Source organism: Acanthochromis polyacanthus, chromosome 2 (assembly GCF_021347895.1).
Source record: "Acanthochromis polyacanthus isolate Apoly-LR-REF ecotype Palm Island chromosome 2, KAUST_Apoly_ChrSc, whole genome shotgun sequence".
NCBI classification, from domain to species: domain Eukaryota; kingdom Metazoa; phylum Chordata; class Actinopteri; family Pomacentridae; genus Acanthochromis; species Acanthochromis polyacanthus.
Genome location: NC_067114.1, coordinates 36548057 through 36560167, shown reverse-complemented (window position 1 = coordinate 36560167; position 12111 = coordinate 36548057). Strand labels below are relative to the sequence as shown.

Below are 12111 nucleotides of genomic sequence, written 5' to 3'. Positions count from 1 at the left end.
TCACAGCCTGAATATGTGACAGTTGTTATGGTCTCCTTTCATTTTGCTTTACCAAATATGCAGTGAATGTGTTCTTGTTGCTTTTCTACACATATATGTGATGCCTGGAATTTTGTGAACCATTCCAAATTTTGGAATTCTTGGAGGGTAACGACGGTTGCTTTTACTGTTACTGTATGCATATAAGTAGGAACAGCGGGTCTATTGCTTACCCACAAAAGTTACTGTGAATATCATAATGAATGACTTGGTTTTCCTCTTATGTTTATGTCAGGTGAGATGCCAAAGCTGGTGCGCGGGATGCGTTTGTTAAATCAGGCAGATCCCTGTGCTGAGGTTCTGATCCAAGAAACAGGAGAACATGTTCTGGTCACTGCTGGTGAGGTTCATCTGCAACGCTGCCTGGATGACCTCAGAGACCGGTCAGTCTGTGTGGTAAATCTCCAAACATGAGTGTGTTTCTGCGTGTGTGCTTTTACTAGTGTACCATATTATCACAAAGTAAAGTCATGCCTCGTTTGTTTTTACAGAAAGTCTGACCTCGTGTATTGTCGCTAATAAGTGCTTTTTTTGGTGTCTGCTTGCTGTGTGTTGCATTTTCATACTTTCTCATGTTTTACTGAGTCACATTGATCTTCTGTCTGTGTTTGCCCTTTTTTGATGGCTCCTGTGCAGTAACTATGTACTGTACATGCGTTTGATTCAGTAGCGCAAGTTGTACGCAGTGTGTTTTCATGTACTGAGTGACTCAGATCTGAGACAGAGAAAGCTGATCTGTTTCCAGTTTCAGCGCCATTATTATCTGGATATCACTGCACATTGACTGCTGTCTCTGTCACGGTCCAGATGTGAACCCAGGGTGCAAACAGTCAGTCAGGTCAGGTAGAACCTAGGAGATGTATTTAATCAAACAATATAGCTGAGCAGAACAGAAAGTGGCTACAGGAGAAGTCAAACTACATTTTTTTTTTAAAAAAGAGGGGGATTTCACCTAAAACACATTCAGCACGCTCAACTAATGCCAAGAGGGCGAGCACAACTGCATAAATCCAAAACTCCAAATTCACAAAACTAATTACAAGCGGCGGGGGGGCATACAGGCTCGGGGGGCAGCGAGGCAGAGTCCATGTGTGCAGACAGAGGTCCAGGAAAGAGCTGGCGGTTGCAGCTCGTCTGGGAAGGCAGAGGACAAGACGGATCGGCGGAAAACTAAGGCAGCGAGGAGCAGGATTAATTGGCAGCTTGACACAAATGACCAGAAACCAGAGATCTACTCACAGTGGACGTAGCCGACGCTACGAGTTGGCGGGGAGAAGAGAGAAGAGCTGAGCTTTGAGGGCGGCGTGATGAGACGCAGGTGTGCCGCAGCTGCTTCCAATGCGCTGGGATTACATGTACGGCCAGGGGCGTAGCAAAGACAGGAGGCGCTAAGAGGGGAGCACAGGGGAGACAGGGGAGGTGTTTCATGTTTTGTTATATGTTTATCCAAAGTAAGGTGAGACAACTTTGCCAAGCAAAAGTGCACTAAGGTGAGCAATAACCTGATCTGAAACTTGACAATGCCTACTTCTGTGTTTATTGCAGTTTCTGTTCAGTCCAGAACACTGGATCATGTTGCAGTTTTTAACCCATTAAGCTTCAGTGTACCGCCGGCGGTACACCTACTAATTTGCATAGGAATTTCAAGAATGTCCGACGGCTGCAAACACGATTATACAAACACTATACGCCGATGGAAAGCTTAGATTCTCATGAATCCGCCGGTATAAACCACTTTCAGATGCGATTACCACAGCGGGTGAGAAAAACACATTTGTCCGACAAAAACGAATATTCATCCATCCGTTCTCTATACACGGCTTCAACGCACACAGCGCGACTCACATTTCCGGGTTCATTATTACACACAAAAAAAGATTCCACAAAAAACGGCCATAATCCAACCTTTTACATCCAGATGACACAAGCCAGAAAACTATTTTATCCAAAACATGTCCTGAAGTCGGTATAAAATCCCCGAATCGGTCGTTTTCAAGGAAATGCACCTCGCGATGCCCGTCCAATATTCCCCGTATTTTTCGTATTTTTTTTTATTTAAAAATAGAATATTAGCGATTTTTTTGTACTGAAAATGGCTGGAATTGACTGAAGCTTAAGGGGTTAAGCAAGAACATCGAAGTGAAGCAATACATTTTGTGGCGTCATTATGTTTATGAGATGATGTGTTAGGGAGATGGCTTCATTCAAATCTACCCTTTATTTCTATTTAAAGGTACAGTCTGTTTTTATATCCTTATTAAGAGAGACCAAGAGGGAGAGCAGGAGGACATCCAGAAGGACCCAGATGAGAGGGGAAAAGAGTGAGGGACTGACCAGAGCAGGACAGACAGATCAAGGAGAAGAGAGACGGGGACGGAGCGAGTGAAGAGAAGGAAAGGGAGAAATGGAAAGAGGCACCAGACAGGGACCCTGACAGTCTCTGTCTTGATGCCGCTGACCTCCTCAGAAAACCATGTGACCCAAGTGATAGGCCGATTGTATTATTTGAGAATTTTCACAATTTTTCGTCATCGTGACACTTACTGCTGTGTTCTTGCGTGACTGCAAGTTCAGCTTAGATCAAGTTGAGAGACAGATTTTTTTTCTTGCTTATTGCGGGAGACTCGGAAGTTTCATTTGAGACCCTTTTGTAAAGCACTGACTCTCCCCGTAAAATTAATAGAATACGTTGCCTAGTATACCCAATTGTAAAGGAACAATTTGCATTTTAAAATAAAAGTTTCTTCTTTTTGCTGGTCAAGGACACGCTTTCACAAACATTTGTAAACCTTGAGTCAACAGATCGGTAAAATGTTCAGCGTATTGCAAGTAAAAATGTATGAAGTAATGCAGCATATTACATACAGCAATTAATCTCTTATTACCGTGGATACTAGTTTAGTTATTTTTGTATCAACTCAATGTAAGTGAATATTTAGAAGTTTCAGTTTGTGCAGGAGTGAATTATACTGAAATATATTACTAATATTTTATGTACTTTTATATAAGGAACAAAAGCACCTCACCTTTCAAGGCAATCTAATACAGCTGTGCACACTACAGCCTATAAAATGACCTTAGGTTTGAGTCAACAACACCTTTGTCACACAGTAGCAAAATAGAACAATTCAGTACTGTCCAGTATACAGTGGGGTCATTCAATATACAAGTGATGAATTGATTCCAAGTACTAATTTATTCATAATTGAAGGTTTTGTACTTGTGGAGTTAATTGGCTGTTTCTGCAAGTCTTTGTGAGTGTTTGTACTATGATGAGGATTCCAAAGTGCTGCCTGTTGCACTGTTTTTGAGAGATTCCAGCTGAGAAAAGGAGGCCATGTGTAGCGCTGCTGCTATGTTTAGAGCCAGGCCAGACGGCAAGGGACCGGGATGGCAAAGGAGGGCAGGGGCTGGACGGCTGGCAGGCTACTTAGCTGAGAGGAAGGCTGGTTCGGGGTTTGGTTGCTAGTTGGATGACTAGATAATTGGCTTATGTTTTGTTTGCTCATTGTCTGGGTGTGTGACCGGATGACTAGCTAGCTGGTTCATAAACTGGCTGATTGGATGCCTGACTGATTAACTTGGTTAGCTTACTCATTGGCTGCTTAAGTGACTGGTCGGAGCCCTGGCTGGCAGACAGCAGTCTGAGCCCTTTGTGACATCGCTGGCAAGGAGTCTGACCCGCAGCGTGTCGCTCTCAGAATGAGGTCAGCGCTGTTCAGCCAACTGAGCGAGCACAAGACGATGACATCACAGCTTCATCACACTGAGGGGATTATCTCTCTCTCTGTCTCTCCCTCTCTTTCCATCAGTCTTTTTCTCTTCCTCTGTCATCAGAACTGGGTGAAGTACCAGGTATTCAGAGATATTATTCAGTGCTCAAGTGTGCAACTGATTGATAATTTAGTCAGTCTTGAATATTCAATTTGGTGATGTGAAGATTTGACACAAACTCCGTGAGTCCTTGTATTATAAGCTGATAGTTACTTTTTAAAGGGCAAAGCAGGCTTACATATTTCACTTCCTAACATTCACTGACATTTGTATGATACTGATGAACAGAGGACTGTTTATTTGTTGTTTTACTAATTCATTCAAAATAAGGGACACCTGTACGTGACCTCAGGTGTGTCCTACTCCTATCAGTGGTCCTTGAAATCCTTCAAAAAAACCTAACTGGAATTCCCCTGTGCCTAATTTAATATATCGGACATAATTAGGGAAGGCACACGCATGTCCATAGAAAGTCTCACAGTTGATTCTGCATTTCAGAGTGAAAACCAAACCATTAGGTTGAGGAAAATTTGCATGACCTGCAAGACAGGCTTCCTTCAAGGCACGCACCTGAGGAAATATCATTTCTGCAGTATTGAAAGTGCCCAAGAGCACAGTAAACTCCATCATTCTCAAATGGAAGATGTTTTGAACCTCCAGAACTCTTCCTAGATGTATCGGGGCAGAGCTCCACCAAACAGGCTTTTATCGTGGCATGACCAAAGGGAAGAATCTCCTCCCTAAATGATACATGACAACTGCTGGCAGGATTTATAATTATAATATAGTTGACATACAAATAGTTGCATGTTTATAATTTGACAGATGTCTCATTATTGAAGCTAATAGTGTTTCATTAACTTCAAATCATTAATTTAGTGAGGAACTATATTGGAAGTCAGACAGTGATTGACAGGGATTATCTGTTCTTCTGTTACTGTGTATAACTGGATTAAGTGAGGCTGTAATAGTGCTGTCTATGCCCTGTGTCTGCACCACCTTGGCACAAATATAAACATAGACATCGTTTCTGGAATGACCCAGTAACCCCCAGGTCAGCCAAGAAGCATCTGTGCTGTTCAGTAAAGCCTATAATAGAGACAGACAAGCAGACTGGTGTGTTTGTTCCAGCGTCAATGTGCTTGTATGTAGTGGAGCTGTAAACTCATTAACACTGACTGCAAACAATTTATTGGCTTCTCTTTTTTTGCATTTCCTTTGCAACATGTTGATTTCCATGGATTTTTTACACCATTAGAGGAACGCATTTGTGTTAATAAATTGCCTGGATAAGGTTCAGATAAGGATGCCAATGTTCTTGTCTGTGGCTCTGAGCCCCAAGTCCAATGGTTTCTACTGAAGATTTCTACTTCTTGTTCTTCCCCTGAGAGTATTTCTTACAAATATATCTTGACAGTTTTTCAGAAGGTTCAGTAATTTCTTAAAACATCTGGTTGTGGTAGTTTTTATTTAAAAAATGTTTTTCAAATAGGAGGATGAAGAAAAATTTTAGTGACCATTATTATATTAATCCAAACTTGATGCTCTGAGTATTTGTAACAACGGGATGGTGTGTGGCTGACTGCAGTACCTACACTGTATTGGTCTTCTTTGTAATTAAGGAGCATGTCTCCCAGAGAAAAGGTGTGGTGCATTAATGTGTTAGAAATAGTTTTCAGACAAAGGAAGGAATAAGATCGTGCTTGCGGACAAACGTTTCAAAATATTTTCATGAGGTTATTTGGAAACTAAAAAATTATAGAATAACATAGTGGTTGCCACCTTGTTACCAGGTTAGTAAATGAATCTCACTAAATCACTTGTTGAAGATTAGAGCACCACTTTCGATTTAAGGAAATTAGACTCAGTCAGTCAGTAGCTAGGCTGAAGTATTTTGAAGGTCTACATTATAGAATTTGGCAGCATTCACACTGACAAAATTGAGACCACCAGATATATACAAAACATATATTTAAAAAAATACAAGCAAAAACAAAATTCTTATAAAATAATATAACTACATGTATTTATAGGAGGAGTAAAGAGTGTGTGTGTATGTGTGCATTGTGGAACAATGTCTATGGTCTTTGTTCTGCTTCACTGTGTGCTCAGACATGAACCCACATGTTAGACCACCAGAACAAAAGAGTTTGTGAAGCGGAAGGTTTGAATGTCTGCTCCATGTGTGTGTCTGTTTAGAGGCCAGTTCAGATCATGTGTGTGACTTTCAGAAGATTATGGTCCCGTGTTAAAAAATGAGGATGTTAGTTTGCATGCAGGATCCTGTGTCTGTGTACAGCCTAAGTAGCATCAACGTTACTTTGTGGAACCAAATACCCAATGACTGAAATCTACAACTGACATATAGCTCTGTAACTTCAGTAAAACAGTTTAATGCAAATCATGTGAACATCGGCAGTGCTATGCCTAGCCGAGTTTGCTGTCCTGCTATGCTAGTGTGTATATAGATGCCAGTTACCTCAATTCATGAGAGGGAAGGCGTTCCTCTGTGTGTCGTTGTAGTAGTTCTGTTTTTCTGATCACTGGTGAAGATTCTTTAGAGTTGAAGTGTTTAAGATGAAAGAAGTATTTGCTGTGGAGGTTTCTTATGCCTCATGTAGAAGGAAACCGTCCACCTCCTTGTTCTCTACAGAGTTAGCAGCTCAGTACTAATGTGCTCTGTTGGTCCTGTTGCTGGTGCAGTTAATGTGCAGACTTTGAAATACATCCACCATGTCTCTGTTATGACTCCTCCAGGATCGATTTAGAGAAGAAGCCAAGTAAAGGCATTCATCAAAAAATAAATTCACTTTAACTCCTTATGGCCTACAGGTCTTTAACCTTTTTTTTTTTCAGTTTGAGATAAAAGCATACAACTTCTACAATATATCTGACAGGCATTTGGGTAAATAACAGTTGCTATTATTGTGGATGGTCACAGTTTCTGTAAACACAGAGCTGTGACAGTAATGTGTGTTACTTTCTAGGGATAATATTGTTGAGAAGTAAGTCACCAGTACCCTGACATTTCATATAGCACCACATTCAGATTTATATTTTTGGTTTTGTGCCAAGTGTCTGGACAGATTTTGGACAGATTGCCATAAAATGTACTACACACATTCACATTCCTGTCAGGAGTAAAGGTCAAAATGTACTTTGTTCAAAACTTTTATTGAAGTTTTATTTGTCCACTGCTAATGGCATTCATGTATGTCTCCGCTTGTTTTTAGTGCTAAGACGAAAATGTTACTTGGACACTGCTTCAGGATGAATTGATATTGTTGTTGATCCGTTTTCTGTCTGTCATCAGGTTATTTCTTAGATATTTAGAATATTATATGTAGGTAATGCCGAAAATTACCACACTTGAATAAGGCTGAATATGAATAATTAAGACCAGATTAACTGTTTTTAATTGATTTTACCTTGTTTTTAAAGGTTTGCCAAAATTGAGATCAGTGCGTCTAAGCCCATAATTCCATTCAGAGAAACAGTGGTTCGTCCTCCAAAAGTGGATATGGTAAACGAGGAGCTGGGCAAGCAGCAGAAAGTTGCCATCATTCATCAGGTGAGTCATCACGTTATTAGTCAAGTTATGAAACTGTTGTCCATGTTAAATTGCATCCATCAACCACAGTATTAAAATCATCTGTATAATATTGCATATTTCTCCCTCGTACCACTAATACAGCTCTCACGCATCGGGCCATGGATACTGGACTCTAAGGGGTCCTGTGGTTTCTGGCCTTGGGACTTTTGCAGCAGATTCTATGGTTTTATTGTTGTTGCTGATTTGTGCATAGCTAGTTCATGAAATTTTATGTTTGAAGTATTTTCTGTCTGTTTGGTCTGTCCAGTGAAATGAAAGGTGTTGTCTTAGACAGTGTGTTGAAGAGACATGTTTTATGTTGCCAGTGTGGAATATGGGACAGTTAGAAGGAGCAGTGGAGCAAGGAACAGATTAGTTGGATTTACTGATAAGCTCAGAAGCACAAAATTTTACAGACCATAAACATTTCTACTGAGTAATCATCTCTCAGTACTAATGATTAGTTTTCAAATATGTTGTTGGTTTGTATGTCTGTGTTGCTAGGTGAAAGAAGAGCCTTCTCAGGGTCGTTCGTCTGACACTCTACTTGTGGACCCCAGTGGCCTGGTTACGCTCACCACTCCCAATAGACTGGCCACTGTCTGCGTTCGGGCAATACCACTGCCACAGGGTAAGCTCAGGACACACATAAAGCAGGTGTCAGTAATGTTTAAAACAAACTAGGTTGTATGCTTTCTTCAACCACACCAAATGGCCGAGGTGTTTGTAACTATTCTCAGTGGCACCAGCGAGAACACTTACACAGACTTTTAAAAGTCCCAAGCATTTACTGTTGTACACTCAGTCAGGTATAAAGGTCAAACCCTGCCCACTTTTTCACCTCCAAACACCTGGCCAGTAACTTCACTAACTGTGAAGTAGGTGTCATTGTCAGAATGTCTCTTTGAGAAAGTTACAGTGATTGTCAAATGAAGACTTTTCGTGTTGTTTGATTAGCGTTTAATCCAACATACCCTGTGCTAAACCATATGCAAGCATAAACGTTTCAGAACAAGAGTAGACATCACATGGAATAAATGTCTTTAAGATCCAATAAGCATGGGTGCTGATGATTTAAAACAAATAATGATAAAAACCAGGAAATGTTCTAATTAGTACAAGTTGGGAAAGTGAAATAATTGCCTTTTTGTCTTTGCCTACTGCAACAACCAAAAGGTCTATGTCAACAAACTTAAAATTGTTTCAATCCATATTATTTTCTTATCAGTCTAAACACCAGACTTCGCAAAGCAAAAGGGAATTTCTGCAGTAAGGCATGATGCTTACATCATAGATCTGACTACTGACCTGATGCTCAGTGCTCAACCTCCTTATTCACGCTGTTGGGAGCTGTGGCCAAATAGTTTGAGGAATATTTTGCCTACGTATCATTCAGGTGGCTTTTGAAAAACTCCCAGCAGACTGTCATATATCATTTAGTGAGATTCTTCCTCTAGCCATGCTACAATAATGGTCTCATTGGGAAGTCCCTGCACTGATGAAGGTCCTTCTGTAAGGTTCTGATGTCTCTGCATAGGAACTCTGGGTCTCATTCATCTTCCTCTTCAAGTAATTAGTTTGGCTAGTTTGGCTGGGCCGCTCTAGGAAGAGTCCTGGTGGTTTGAAACATCTTCCATTTGAGAATGATGGTGCTTTTGGGCGCTTTCAATCTTGCACAAATGTTCTTGTATCCTTCTTCAAATCTGTTTCTTGACACACTCCTCGCTTGCAAGTCATGGAAGATGTTCTCAACCTAATGGTTTAGTTTTCACTCTTTCAACTATGACACTTTATATAGACAGGTGTGGGCCTCACCTAATTGTGACTAATGAATACAGTTGGACACACGTGTACTCCAGCCAACAAGCGTTGCAGTGAGTATCATAACGTAAGGACGAAATAGTCATTTAAATGTGATGTTTTCGGGGGGTTCTGAAAAATTTGTAAAACACACAAAAATCTGTTTTTGTTACTATTATGAAGTAGGAACATAACGTCAATCAATTTTAATGAGTTTGAAACATAAGAAAATGTTGAAAACTTTAAACTTCTCAATGTAGATAACAGCTTAATATTATAATCCATTATACTATTCTGTCAAAACTAATATGACCAGGGGAATTCTGCCGTCTCTTGAATTAGTTCTCTGCCTGTGGGATGATTTTCCATTCTAATGGCATGTGCTTCCTGCACCTGAGTCCTGCTGGGTGGTATTCTAGCAGACCAGAGAGTGCATTTGCTGAGGTACCTTGTCATCCCAATGTTTGAATAGAGCACCAGCTTGCTCTGTCAGGAACATCAGGTTAAGGATTGCTGAAATTTAAAAAAAAAAAAATAACTAAATTAAATGTTTGCTCAATAATGGACCTATTACCTAAAGCCAGAGTTTCTTTAATGATGTAAACTGTAGTGATGTCTGAAGCTGTAGAGGTGTGAAGGGTTCTACCTGAGTCGTATTGTTGAACAAAGCAATAATAAGTAATACTGTTTTGTCTGGTCAGAGGTGACCCAGCTGTTGGAGAGTAACTCGGAGGTGATTCGAACTCTGGAGCAGATAAACATGTCCCTGAGGGAGGGGAAGAGTCTGGACATCAGCCTCAGAACCTTAGAGGCCATTGCTGGATTAAAGGACCAACTGGACAGTCTTCTGCAAGGGAGGAAGTGGAGGAATGCTGTGGAACGTATCTGGGCCTTTGGGCCTCGCAGGTCTGACTGTAGTAGCATTCTATTGATAACCAAAAGAACAAAGAGGAACAAGAGTAGGCTGACCTTTTTCTAAAGGAAGCTTGACCTTTAGTATGTATCAGAAGTGCAGAAAGAAACAGGCCTTTGTTTGACTCAAGGCTTTATTCCTAATTTACTGCTTTCATAAACATTTTAATCAGATTTTTGTTCATTTATTCAACCTTTAATGAAATCTCAAGAAAACATTGAAAGCATGTCCTCATTTGCAATAATGTTGAGAGTACAATCATATCACAATAAATAGGGCAGTAAGTAGCGTACAAACCACAGAACAGTTAGTTACTTTCCAGAGTATGATATTTTGAAATTAGGATTTTAAAATGAACTACATGTACAGCTGTGTTAAGTTTTAAAAATTTGTTGTAAAATGTTTCAGGTCCAAGTCAATGTCCAGCATAAACACTAATACATTTTTTTTTTTTTTTAAATTCTGTGTAAGACCATGGAAGTTCAAGCATTAGCCAGTTGCTTGAGGAAACTGAGCATGGAGTTTGGGATTAATTTGACAGAGAAAATTATGTATATTGCCATCTATCAAGGGGCTGCTCAGTGGTCAGTGGTTAGCACTGTCGCTTTGCACCTAGAAGATCCCAGGTTTGCATCCCAGCTTGGGCCTTGGATCTTTCTGTCTGGAGTTTGCATGTTCACCCTGTGCATGCGTGGGTTTTCTCTGGCCATTACAGTTTATTATGGTTGTAGCATTGTTAGTATAAATTATAAACAAAATATGTTCAGGTGACCAGTGTCATCATCAATGCAGCTTTTATGCCACTTCAGAGTGAAAACTACAAGGCAATTTTAAGCATAGAAACCCAAATGAATGATTTGTAGTTCCTTGTAAAGTGTCACTGTTCTTATTTTCAGGTATGGTCCCAACATTCTGCTAAACAATGTGGAATCCTACCAGCGGCCCTCGGTGTGGCAGTGTCTGGGTCGGGGAGACAAAACCGGTGAGGCAGGATCTCAGGCTGCTGTTCTACGGGACTTTGACAACAGCATCATCAGCGGCTTCCTGCTAGCAACTCTGTCAGGGCCCATGTGTGAGGAGCCTCTAATGGGAGTTTGCTTCTGTGTGGAGAGGTGGGACGTCCAGTCTTTAGCCCCAGCACAGCATCAGGAATCCTTTGACGAGGACTCTATATCCCATAAGGCTTTAGCTGACAATGAAGTAGAAAGGAGCAGCGAGATATCTGCACAGACGGAGGACATGGAAGCAGGTCTGAGCCAGGCCGGACGCAGACCAGAACCTGCCTCTGCAGACTGCTATGGGCCGGTCTCTGGCCAGCTGATTGCTGCCATGAAGGAGGCCTGCCGTCACGCCTTCCAGACTCAGCCCCAGAGACTCATGGCTGCCATGTATACCTGTGAGATCATGGCCACTGCAGAGGTGCTGGGTAAGAGAGCATTGTCAACAAGCCTTTGCCACACAACTACTTTATTTAGCCTTATAACAAATAGAATTTTTCAAAAATTACAATTTTTCCCAAACTAAATTTCTCCTTAATTAAGCAATAAAGGCCTGACTTTAATGAGGCTTCAATGGAAGAGGGAAGAATTCACCTCTCAGAAAAATGCAAATTTTTAGCAACAGTTTCAGTAGAAATACAGAAGTATCTTTTTTGATAACTCAACGAATTGCAAAAGCCATAAAGCCACACACAATTGGATGGATTTTCTTCATATAAACAACATGTCGGTCATATACTGAGCCAGCACATCCGCTCAGACCTCTTTCACATGAATACTAATGCTTTGGACTGGATGCATGAGCTTCAAGTGGTCTTACTGATAAGGAAGAAGTGCAGCTGCCGGGCCTGTCCTGTGACTGAATTTACTTCTGAGGAAATTGAACCTTTTTGACCCCTTCCCAGTCGACTTACTATTTGAGTCTGGATTTTATTCCACAGTGACCACAATAGAGTAAGCACAGTACATGTTTACATGTAGAAATTGCATTAAAA

The 12111-nt window shown here is 40.8% G+C and overlaps 1 protein-coding gene across 1 annotated transcript in view; it reads left to right on the top strand.

The window, feature by feature from the left end:
* Positions 1 to 12111, top strand: part of efl1 (elongation factor like GTPase 1) — an 85726-nt gene that overhangs the window by 59587 nt on the left and 14028 nt on the right. Inside the window, 5 exon segments of the mRNA XM_022217237.2 lie at positions 275 to 422; positions 7255 to 7384; positions 7910 to 8036; positions 9907 to 10111; positions 11015 to 11544. Of these exon segments, the coding sequence (XP_022072929.2) occupies positions 275 to 422; positions 7255 to 7384; positions 7910 to 8036; positions 9907 to 10111; positions 11015 to 11544 (1140 nt within the window).